The sequence below is a fragment of the Prinia subflava genome, chromosome 1 (genome assembly GCF_021018805.1).
Source record: "Prinia subflava isolate CZ2003 ecotype Zambia chromosome 1, Cam_Psub_1.2, whole genome shotgun sequence".
Lineage (NCBI taxonomy): Eukaryota > Metazoa > Chordata > Aves > Passeriformes > Cisticolidae > Prinia > Prinia subflava.
Genome location: NC_086247.1, coordinates 83,197,648 through 83,210,349, shown reverse-complemented (window position 1 = coordinate 83,210,349; position 12,702 = coordinate 83,197,648). Strand labels below are relative to the sequence as shown.

General features: G+C 37.4%; 1 protein-coding gene across 4 annotated transcripts in view; it reads right to left on the bottom strand.

Moving 5' to 3' along the window:
* ZCCHC2 (zinc finger CCHC-type containing 2) overlaps positions 1-12,702 on the bottom strand; it is a 43,995-nt gene that overhangs the window by 10,792 nt on the left and 20,501 nt on the right. For 2 of the 4 annotated variants that reach the window (XM_063400759.1, XM_063400770.1), the window contains exons 5-8: positions 9,474-9,586; positions 7,473-7,567; positions 3,865-3,948; positions 1,985-2,042 (exon numbers count right to left, since the gene is read on the bottom strand). In XM_063400759.1, the coding sequence (XP_063256829.1) occupies positions 1,985-2,042; positions 3,865-3,948; positions 7,473-7,567; positions 9,474-9,586 (350 nt within the window). The remainder of the gene's footprint in view (positions 1-1,984; positions 2,043-3,864; positions 3,949-7,472; positions 7,568-9,473; positions 9,587-12,702) is intronic. The other 2 variants (XM_063400778.1, XM_063400788.1) reach the window with 1 other exon arrangement.

Genomic DNA, 12,702 nt, shown 5'->3' with positions numbered 1-12,702 from the left:
CAATATTTAACTAGGTCTGAGACCACTGGTCAACAAAAGCTGCTAGAAAATAGTCAGGGCTCTGACAGAGTCAGTAGGGCACAAGGACCTATAACCCTCTCATATCTCATACAAAATCATGCCTTACTGCTGGCTGGATGCAAAAGAAAAAAAGAAAAAAGGAGTTAACACTGATAAATTCTTATCTAAATACTTATGCTGGTAATTGAAAATGCCTTTTAATTCAGCTGTTGGCAAGCTGCTTCACGAAGGTTACTGCAATAGGAAATGTTACCCAGTCCCCACGATGGCAGAAATCCTGCTCACTTGAAAGCACAAGACATGCCGAAGTTCCAATAGCTACCTATCAAATACCTCTGTGAGTAAGGGCTCAAACCATTTAAAAGATAAACAACAGAATATAAAATAAATAAAGAAAATGGCAAGAACCCAAGAAGATCCCAAAAGACAGACATAAGCCCCTGATTGCAAAGACAGAAGCAGGGTCACTTTAGGAAATGCTGCCAAGAGGAGGTAAATTATTTCACTGCCAAATTTGCAGTCATTTCATGGAAACTGTAGTACTACTAAAATTTTTGTTTTGTACGTCATGATCTCATTTCTACCTGTAAATTTTTGGACTGTTCAAGAGTAAGGCTGCAATACTGAATGAAAACAAGAAGTAGATAGATGCACAATGTACCAATGCTATTTGAGATGAACTGCTTGTGACTCTAAAGGATTTTATGCATATTTAAAATACAAAAGTTTAATTCAGTGCCATTTCTTTACAACTCATAAACAACAGGCACAGATTTTAAGGAGACAAACACATAAACCAAACAGGAGAGGACTAACAGACCTCTAGCAGTCAAGGAGTAAACACATTTCCCCCTCTATGATAAACAGAAAATAATAGTTAGCTAAAGGAATTTCTTTCTCAGAACTTTGTGGAAATGTCTGTCCCACCTGAAAGATTGATCCTAAACTACAGTCAGCCTTATTGTAATCCATTATACAATGAATAAAAAAGGGACAAATTCTTTATTAATAACTATAAGCTACTAAATTTGGATCCTGCTATGATGACTTTGTAGTAGGCTGTATGTCCATCAGTGTAATCACAGATTTTGTCACGATGACACTTTCTTCTTGAGGAAATATAAATTGAAAGTATGACAGTTAAAAGCCAAAACAGACACAAACAACTAAGTTGTCTTGTATGAGTTCACAAGAATTTTGTCTGTTAAAGATCTGTGGACCTTCACCAACACTGTTCTATGCTATATTTATATTTTAATTACTGGAATTACAGGTAAATTATCACCGCAAGATAAATACCATTTACAGATAAATCAACACTGAACAAAATTGCAAATCACAAAAAAATTTGTATCCATTTCTTTACCTTAATTTATGTGCAAACATATCTGAAGTTTTTAATCAAAATACGTTAATGAGTGAATTCACATTAGGTACTCCAGGGATCTGACAGCATATATAAACTACTTTAATATGGTTAGGAACTGCTTCCACTTAAATGGACTCAAGCCAGCAAGGTGTGCATGCATTTGCCAGTAAGCAAATAAAAAGCTCCTCTTTGAGGTTACTTAAGCTTCAAATCAACAGTGCTGAAAATTTTCAGTACAAGCATGTGAGTATGTGCACATATGAAAAACACATGCCCCACAGATTGATGCTACTCATCTTATAAACACAAATCAAAACATCAATTCGAATAGTGAACACTCACAAAATTTGGCAAAGAAAAGATATTCAAGTGACCTTGACCTACAGATTTAGAAATAGGGTCTTCTGAACTATTTTTCTAGTAGAGATTAAGTTAATAACAACCCACAAACAATAAAAGTAAGACCAGAACACCCACCACAAACAAACAAAAGCTCCACAAACAAGCTTTCATCTAAGAAGACACATACTCTCAAAGCACTAACAAATATAAGTTCAGACATGTAACACGGTCACATTACATCCTAGTACCTACTTGGCAACAGGACTTTTTCCATTATGTTTCTTGTGAACTGCTGTGTGTTGCATTACATCTAAAAAAAAAAAAAAAAAAGCATAATTTCAACAACAATTCCATTTCATCTTTTAAATCAATCCAGAAAATTCATCATTCCATCATTACCAGGCACATAGCAGAAGACATCTTCATTAAACAGGCCAGCCTTAATTTATAGTGCTGAAATTAGCAGGTGTTGCATAGAAGACAAATCCATTTGTACAGATGATATAAACAAGACTCTTTACCTTCCATTCCACAGAAGAACGAAACAGAAAGAGAAAACTATGACAAGGTTAATGTTTGCTCACCTCTGTATTTAATTCTAAGCACTGAATGCATGACTGAGTATCACCCAGTATGAAAGAACAGAGAGAGAAGAAAGGAATCAGTCAGAAAAAAATACAACATTTTGTTATTTCTTCTGAACTACTGAAATTAATCTCGAAAGTATGTCACACATTCTGACTAGCAAATGAAGACAAGTCCAACACTAAAGTATTGCATTCTGAACCTGAAAATTCACTATGCAAGTAAAGCTTCACAAACGACATCTGCCAAAAAGAGATACTGCCTCAAGGCCAGGCTACGTGGGGCTCCAAGTAACCTGGGATAGTGGAAGGTTCCCTGCCTGTGGCAGATGGTTTGGAACTTTAAGGTTGCTTCCAACCCAAACCATTCTAAGGGTCTATGAAGAAAAACTAAGAACTTTAGAGATAGTCTACCCGTTTCTTTAAGGCAACTGTTATATCTTAATGAAAGCAACTTTCCTTAATTCCAGCTATTGATAATCTTAGTACTCTTGCTACTTATGATTTTGCCCGAACTCCTCTCAATGCTACATGTAAGCCTAAATTATGGTTTAAAAATTTGAGGGAAAAAATCATGATTTTTAAACTTGTAGTAAACACTTCACTAAAATGGCACAAGAGGTGTTCTGAAATGCATTTGTAGTTTCACCAGGTGAAGAGATTTCAGTGTTTTTAAGAACAGTATATAAAAGCAAACATATTGTAAATTTACTTGGTCTGTTCTGAACTGTTAAGAATATGACAATGATTATTTTTGAAAGAAAAAGCTGCTTAAACTGCATATGTAGATTACTGAATCCACAGAGTTCAACAGCAAAGTTCTTATTAATTATTATGAGTTATTAATGTGAAAGAGGATAAGAGTGCTGTCATTACTTGAAAGCCAACATAAGTGTTCAGTGGTCCATGTTCACCCATCAATCCCCTTTCCCATCCTTTCCACCTACCAGGAGCTTGTACTTGTTTCCTTCCACAAACAATGCAAAACTGGCTTGCTGTTCCATTCATAAAGAAACTACTGACCAGCCACCAGGCTGCTGCTTCCACGTGTGAACTGTCTTTAAGGCATTTGAAAAACAGCAGCTTTCAGACTGTAATCAATACTCACTACAGTCCCAAACTTAGTCCCTTTCTGAACATCCTTTCTGTGTAACTAGAAGCTAAACAAATTTGGCATATTTAATGTAAAACAGTCTGCAACACTTGAAATACTGCACTTAACTCTGAACCTTGGTAACTGAAGAATAAATAGGTAAAGACATGGAAGTCTATATATAATCTTGGCTCAAGTAAATGATGGAGTGTATATTCCTGGTAGTTCAACACAGCTGTGAACTTCTGCCTTCTTACAAATGCTGCCACTTCTTGAGTTATAGAACAACCCCTTAAGGAAACTGCTGAAAGTACACAAAAGTTCTTCATTTGCATAGTAGATTTCATTCCATTTTTGTACCACTTTATACCAATGAAGAAATCAGTCAAGTGCATGATTTCCAGAACTGAGTGTGGTAAAATATCTCAAAGAACCACCTTTGAGTACACAACTACCTTCCTCCTGACTTGAAGCTTCTGAACTGTCCTCCTTGAAGTGTTCTGCTGTCTTAACCGTCTTCAAAGAGGGTTGTAAATTACCTGCAGAGAATAAAGTTCACGTAGTAACTTTATGGATCTTGAACAACTGGACAGTTCCTGAATGTTTGCACTAAACTGGAAGCTAAGGAAATGGAAGACTGAAATTACTGGTTTGTTTGTGGCAGCAGTTTGAACATTGCCCCCTTCAAAGCCAGCCATTTCCAAGAGTAAAGACTCTTAATAGATCCTTTTATTTTGAAGAAAATAGTGTCAAAAATAATTTTACTGCTACGATAGAATTTTGAAAGGCTGTGATTGTGATAATTATTAGAGATATTCCTACTATGCTGCACTTAAGATTTTTCTTTATAATCATTTTGTGTTACAGCAGGAAATGGGAAGAGAGCAACAATGGTTACTAGCATTCTTCTGCAACAAATTCCACTCCTCCACTGTCAAATCTCATTCATCTGCCAAGAAAGACCTAATTTGGGCTAAAGTCTTCTAGTGCTCTTAGCACAGTCTTCACACACCATTTTTGCCTTTTTATGCCGGACAAGTAAAACAGAAAAATAAGTAGGAATAATATTAACAATTTTGTTGCAAAAATACCACTTTCATGCTCTAAAAAAGTTAGTTAAAGAATCTAACTCTAGTTAGATTAAACTCTCTTAAACTCTCTTAGTTTGTTAAAGAATCTAACTCTAAGAGTCTACTCTTCCCCTCTCAAAAAGTTCCAAGTTAGTGCAGGTAAAAGCATCCGAAAGCTTTTACCTTCGGAGCTTCACACATTGGTAAGAAGATCCTTCTGAATATCATCTGCATTGAAGATACTAAATCCCCAGAGATCATGCTCTCATGGAATCAAAAGTCAACTCCAACCTGAAAAATTGTCTAAACAACTGAATTTATGAACCAGGAAGGAGCTAATTTATTTCCTCCTTAATGGAATCAGAGCGCCTTAATTAAGCTTACTGAATATCTAGTGTGAGATCCCAACTATTATTTAAGGTATAAAGACCTTTCACCAAATATAGAATTTACTTCCACATAGGTTTTACTAAATAACTTTTTATTTCTGTGGAAAGATATTTTTATCCCTGACTCTATATAGCGACTGAAGACTGATTTAACCCACAAATGCTTTGTTTGTCAATTAATCCTACATGTTCTATTGGAGAACTAGATTAGATTTTTCTTAAATATATACTTCCTTTCTGAACACTGTCACCACATGCAAAACGTGCCACTACGACTAACTTGCAGAAACAAGTAGCAGGATTACAGGAATCCCAAACAGGAAACCTAGAAAAACACAGAAACTAACAATAAAAAACTCCCTCATAGGCCACTTAACTGGGGTGATTTTGGCAACAGGTGGAGTGAGTGCTTTTGTCTTAGCACAGCCTGCACCACAGGAAATGTGACTATGGGCTACCCTGGACAAGTCATGCAGTCCCCTTTTCAAAAGAAAAACAACTATGCTTGAATTTATCACACTAATTCTCTTCACCAAATGTTTTCTTAGTATCTAACTGAATGTCAGGGCCTGAATCATGCCAATGGGCTTTGCAACTCTTCCCTGCTCTCCCAAGGGCTTCACCTGCCCACAATGCAGATCCAGTCTGGTACACTGCAGTTTTGCAATTTGGGGTGTGACTGCTGGCAAAAGGACTGGCAGATGCCTCACCCAGGGCCTCCGTCCTTTGGCTCAGGAGCCACATTTGAGCTCAGGCCCTTGCCTGGGGTACACTGCTGCCACACCTGTGCCTGGACATGAATCTTGCTGATCCTGTTCTTAACCCTGACCTACTGACTTGTTTTTCTGCCTTGACCTCAGACCTGCCTCACTACTCTGGGCTCGTCTGGTAATCACCAGGTTCTCACCTGCCCCTGGTCCTAATCTTCCTCGTAAGAAGTTAAGCCTAGTGCTGTCTGTCTTATCTACCAGAGAGAACAGATCATCCTCTTTACGTTACGACTCTTTCATGTTTGAAGACTTAAATCATCTTCCATTTGAGTCTTTCCTCCTTTCTGCTGAACAATTAGGCTCCTCATCCTGTCTGCCATACATTCTACAACTGACAAATCCTCATGAACTTTCATGAACTCAATTATTTATTATTATAAAAATTATCTCACATTTAAGATCACTTTGTAATCTGTAAGACTTCAAACAGAATTGACATTTGCCTGGTCTCCTTCTGATCTACCAACCCTGCAGATCATTTCAGTGCCCAGTCAGCTCTGTCTTGATGGAACTTGGCACTGGTTCTTTTTTGAAACCATTTCAAATTACCACCATGTACAACAATGCATTTGCAAGTCCTTTCCAACCAGATGTGGTCTACAGTCCAAAATATGCACACCATGTCCAGTGTGCCCATCACTAACATGAATCTTTCTGCACTTTGGAAACTCCTTCCTCCCCATGCAGCCTTTCAGTAGAACAGACGTGTCCATTTTTACAGCAGTAAATTCCTGCCAGTTCCACCATCACCCTGTTGTTAGCTTAACACTTTCACAAAACTGCTGTGTACGGATGTACTGTGACTAAAGAATGTTACAAAGTGACCTACAGCTTCTACCCTAACCACAGTGCTTCCAGCTCATCATGGAAAGAATACATCTGTCACAGATCACACACATAATTTCAAACTAAAGTCAACTGTCATTCCTCTATTTTTTTCCAAAACTAATATGAGTGGTCTGTTTATGACCTCCAATCTATTTAATTCCTTACTACAATCTTTGGCAACTTCTGAGGCAGTGGTCTCACAGCCAGTGCCTCAACTGTCATGGTGTATAACACGCACTCAAAGAAGAAAAGATTCAATGGAAATAAAGATCACATCCTAAGGCATCCATACAGAGAGGCCAAGTTTTGGTCACACAAACAACTGTAATACACCAAAGAAATCTTTGCAATGCAAATGCTGGAACACAATTCCGTATGTTCTGAAATAATTTATGTACTCAAAACAAATCTTAGTTTAAATATCAAGACAGATGCTTCATCTACAAAAGAAAACAAACAAAAAGCAGATGTGATTTTTCAGGACAGTTCAAACTTTTTGTTCCTAAGTTTAAGATTTTGTGAAAGGAAGAAAAGCCAAACTGTTGAACCTCTTTGAAGAGCATGATGGTACAGGGAGGGAAGGGAGGGAAGGCAGGGAAGGCAGGGAAGGCAGGGAAGGCAGGGAAGGCAGGGAAGGCAGGGAAGGCAGGGAAGGCAGGGAAGGCAGGGAAGACAGGGAAGGCAGGGAAGGCAGGGAAGGCAGGGAAGGCAGGGAAGGCAGGGAAGGCAGGGAAGGCAGGGAAGGCAGGGAAGGCAGGGAAGGCAGGGAAGGCAGGGAAGGCAGGGAAGGCAGGGAAGGCAGGGAAGGCAGGGAAGGCTGATGCTACGTAGCATGCTCCCACTGTCAAAAGCATGAGTATCTGCTCAAGAAACTATTCATTGACTATGAGTTCAAATACAACCAGTGAAATGTAACAAACATAAAATTATAAAGCTGTACTTAGACACAGCAGCAAGAATAGCTTTCTACAGACTTTATATAAAACAGTATTAGGATATTTCTTACTGTGAGTGTGCAAAGATTCTGATGAAATTGATTGGAAGAAGTTGTATACTCTCTGATTCTGCAGAAAAGCTTGTGATGTACTTGAAAATAGCTGCCTGAAATTTAAATGAGAGTTTGTTAAACTAAGTAACAGAATCATAGGAAGAACACAAAAAATTACTACAGTACCATTTAAAAGCAAACTAGGCAGTTCTTAAGAAGTCCAAACCCTTCAAATTGCACATTGAGTACGCATAAACAATGTTAAAAGCTACTTTTAAGCTTTGCTATTAAGTGCTAGTGTAAGCCTGGAGTACAGCCAATATAAGGAACTGGTACAATGATTTTTTTGAATTTAAAAAGTAGCTGCTCTTGAGTCATCCCAATTCAAACATTTTACATCTCTTGTAACATTTTATTAAAGAGGAGTTTTGACTGAGTCTACAATCCCATATTTTAACATTTTTTTCTTTTTCTTTTTGACTGAGAATACATTTATTTTCCCAAAACAATGTGTCTCTTTCTTAAATACATTTGTATGGTTAAAAATAAATTTGAATTCACCTATAAGGTCAGTATATGAATTTCATAATTATCTCCAAGAACAAAAGATGGGATTCTCAACATTGCTCTGCACTGGTCTGAATCAGTTATCAAGAGGTCAGTGACAAATTCTATTAGCTTCAAATAAGAAAACAGGGCAGCAGTGAATGGCTTTCACTTCCCACACACCAAGGTCTCAGATATTACTTGCCAGGAGGCACTGCCCATTTCTTTGGAGGAGAGGCAGCGGAGAGCAATTTTTGGCAACTGGGCACATATTGATATCCCCAAATAAGTACGTATTTATGCTGAAACTGACACTGAAAAGAAAAGGAATTTGAATACAGTAACACTATTCTCTTGAGATTATTAATGTAGCATTCCTGTATAGTCACAACACCACCTGCAAATGGTAATAACAGTTGCATACTCTAACACAGTTGGGTATGTTCAAAGGTTATCTTCGAAGTGAGTCTCGGGTTTGTAATTACTGTGCAGTGAGGTTTCACAACCTTTCTGTATTACAACACATTCCCCTTTCAGTCAACCTCTGTTTAACAGGTTTATTGATTTAAAACCACTATGCTTATTAGCTAAAATTGTTCACACAGATTAATTTTTGGCTTGACAATCAAGCCAGTAAAGACAGACAAATATTACAGACCCAAATTTATTTAAAAATTGGCAAGGGGGTGGTTGAGGCTCAAAGTGTCTCCACATCTTCTTTAACTAAAATATTAGGACAAAACACTAAAACTAACAGAACATTATGAGTAGGAATTTGAAAGCAGTGCCTGATTCCTCAACTACCCTAACTCAAGAGACACTGCCTAACATGATGAATAATTTGTTTTCAACGGGGTTGAACAATCCTGACTGAGAAGGACAAACATAACAAGGTATCTGTACCAAACAAAAGAAACAAGCAGGCAAACCCAAATTCATATTACTATTCTGAGTTACAGAATTTGACCACCAAGCTCGCTCATCACTAAATAGCACGTGATCAGGTATGGGCCATTTTCTTACAAATACATGAGCTACTTTTAATTTTATATACATGCTTCACTATTACTGTTTATTCCTTTTAAATTCCGTTCTGTCTCTCACTCTATCCTGTCATAAGAAGTAGGACATATGTGCTCTGAGTTACTGTTTCTAGTATTTCTAAATATACCCTTGTGTAAAGGAGATAGTATCCTTCCACAAGCACCAATCATTACTACATAATGCTGCTTAGGACAAATATTTTCATACTTGTACAATTACTTCCAAAGAAGTAATTCTACCAGGTTTAGTGAAAGTTTTAATTTAAAGAAAATCAAAAAGAGTCAATAGTATCTATTTCATCACTGCCTTTCCACTTCCTTTGCAAATTGGGTTTAGGTAGCAGAATTTCCACTGTCCATAGGAGTCATCTAGCCTGACTTCAATCACTTTTCCAGCAATGCATTTCAGGCTATTTGCTGAAATATTTACCTGATTATGGGCTCAAGATCAGCATGCCTTCGTTCTTCCCTCTTTTGAAAACCCTGATTTAGTGCTCTTAAAATAGTCTTGTCAAATGCTTCAGAAGACAGTTCCTTTGGGAGCTGAAAAAAAAGGTTAATGTGAAAAATGAGTAGTTGACATTTTAAAGACTATATTTGTTCACTATAAGTCTTTATACCTTTTGGTATCAACAAGAAACTCTGAATTGTTCCAGTTTGAGCCATGTATTTTACAGACCAAAGGTGCAACAAATCAACATCATCTGGTTTTGCAAGAGAAACATTTTGCTGTAAATCCTGACAGCAAATCCAGGCATAAAACTGTTTAAAGCTCTATTTGACAGAATTATATTCCAAAATCTACTAATACTATAGTCTTTTCCAGGACAGCTTACAGCCATTTTTTCATTTATTTCTTTAAACGTTTCACACATAGAAATTAGTTCTGAAAATAACATGAAAAAACTAACCAGGCATGACTGAATGCACTGTATTCACTACCATCACTTACCTAGGTTAAATTATTTTTAAATAAACAGGAGTAGAAAGAAAACCATTTCAGTTATTTAATACACTAGACTTCAATGAGCAACACTGAGATTAATCAATAGCAAGTTCCTCCCCGCTTGCTATTAACACTGAACCTTCTTATCAAAATTCATTAAAACTTTCCAATGTCAATACTACAAAGTGAGGTCTTCTGATGTTCTAGTTGAAAAGGCAAAATTCTTGTTACTAAAGGGCATGTCTGTTTTAAATGAAGAATATTCCCCAGAACAAAGTTTTTTTCACCTTTACAACTTCCAAATATTGTACTTAAGTACATCAAAGCCGATCAAATTTGTTCATCTACATTAAAAAAAAACAACTTTAATATGGGGCAATTAAGAGTAAATTGCCACTGAAAAATGCTTTTTTTTCTAAAGTTCAAAGCTATTGCTAATGTGGTTAATATCTGCCACCAGTTATGATCAACAGCACTAAGTAATTCACACTAGAGCAGCATCTTCCTCTTGTATATCTGGAATACACCAGATCCAGAATGCCAGTTGGATGTTGCATCCTGCTACTGGAACAACAGCCCAGCACTCAGGAATCCTGTCAGTGAATGAAGTGCTGCTAACAGAGGGATGCTGTGTCTGATGCAGGTAATTGCTGGTAACATACATAAGAGGAACTTCTGTAATCCAGTCACACAGGTGCTGTTAGTATTACATTAGTATAGTGCTATAGCACCTGAAATGTCTTAGATATAAAACCACAAAGGGCTGAAAAGCAGCTGTTCTTAATAGACTCTTTGGCTTTAACATGCATTACTGAGGAACTCTGACTGAAGAATTAGTCAGTGTTAGCCAAAAGGTATCAGAAAGTTACTGCAGAAACATGGGAATGAGCCATGTTCTATCCTAGTATTTTGTATGTAGATTTGTCCCTGGAAATAGTTAACTTCTTGTCTTGAAAATTTCCATTAAAAGGAATGTAATTCCTTCTGTAGTTAAAGATTCAGTTATATGAACCCAAGATTAGATGCTTAGCTTAAGGTAATGGGATAGCCTTCTTACTTAAAAGCTTATTAGTCCTTCCACATATGTGGGTAATTTCCTACTTGTGAAGAATTTTTCATGCTTATCACCTAAGAGAAGCCAGTCTTTAATATAAAGCATCCAAGTCATGCTATTTACTACCTTAGTTTTCCCACCAGTGCTTCTATACTGAAACATTTTTACCATTTTCTTATTTCTATCACATGCAGCATTGGAATTTTCCATCAAGTATTTTGACCATTCTTTTCTGTCCCTAGGAAACTGAGAATACTATTTAACAATGTAGATTGGAACAAGACCAACAAAAAGCCAAAATGCAAGGGCATATGAAGTGGACATTTCTACTTTATGTTCTTTAAAGCAAGGTATGAGTTCTGTCTTGCTTTATTTAACAATTCTCTCTTCTGTACTTATGGCTATCAAACCAACACAAACCAAATGTATTTTTCAGCTGTGCACATTTTTCACAGAAGACCTCAGGAAGCTCACAGCAGCTTGTGGTTGTCTTCCTCTTGTTCTGCTATCTCCTAGACACTGCTGGAGCGGTCAAGCCAGCACACAGAACAAACCACATCAGTCAAACAGCAAAACCCTTCAAGGCTCTGGATCATGTCTGTTTTCCTGGCTCCTCCAGGAGGCAAGTAGGTTCTAGGAGGTCCATTTCAGACACTCATGTTTGTCTCACACAAGCAGGAGATCAGGAGGAATGCATCTGAATGCTTATCCCAGAGCTGCACAGAACACTATGTGAAATGCTGTTTTTAGGGTTCTCTTCAAGTGCCGATGCATGTACCCTATGCTGTGGGATAGCCCATCTGCAACCACACATTCAAATCCTCACAAACCAAGCTCTGGGAACTCTTAGAACCAGATATGCAACTAGATTAAAGCAGTTGTGAATATTCACTGCTTCATTTCTGGCATACTGGAAAGCAATGTTGATAATTTAAACGGTGAACAAGACAATGACCTTTGTACAGTGACTGGCTTTCTGCTTGCAATTAACACTGCAGTTAGGAACACCAGATCCCATCAAAACATGTCCAAAACAGATTTCTCATTGAGAGTATAAATATAGAATAATTTCCCAGAATAGGTGGAACCCAAAATATTAGACACTGGCAATAAACACACAGTTCAAGGTCACCATGCTGATGGGGTCTATGCACAGGAATGTATTCTCTGCTTGGAGCAGGGGGGAAAACAACTGAGAAAACTTTTAGTTTTTTTAAACATGGACACACATACACATATAGTTGCTGGATTTTCCTCAAGTTGAACTCCTTGTGATAATGAATAGGCCCGCCTTTTTTCTACTGAAGAATACAACAGTTAAATTAAAAACTCTTATGCTTATGGCTGTGCCTCACTAATTAAACCTAACAAATGATACTCTCAAAAGTCCTTCTAACAGGAACACAAGCAAATGGCCAGTGGTTGTACCTACACATGAGCTCTGTGGGGAATATTAAAAACTCATCTGGTAGTTTTATGGTAGTTCAATTAAAACTCCAAGCGCCATTTCAGATGAGAGACAAACAATTACCTCCTGGGAAACTCCCCAAACACTCTGCAGGGCTGCTTCTTCTGTCAAGATCCTTCATTCCAATATACATAATTAAATGGTTAATACAATTGTGAAGTACAAAAATCTGCTAGCATCCTTTTGTTTCT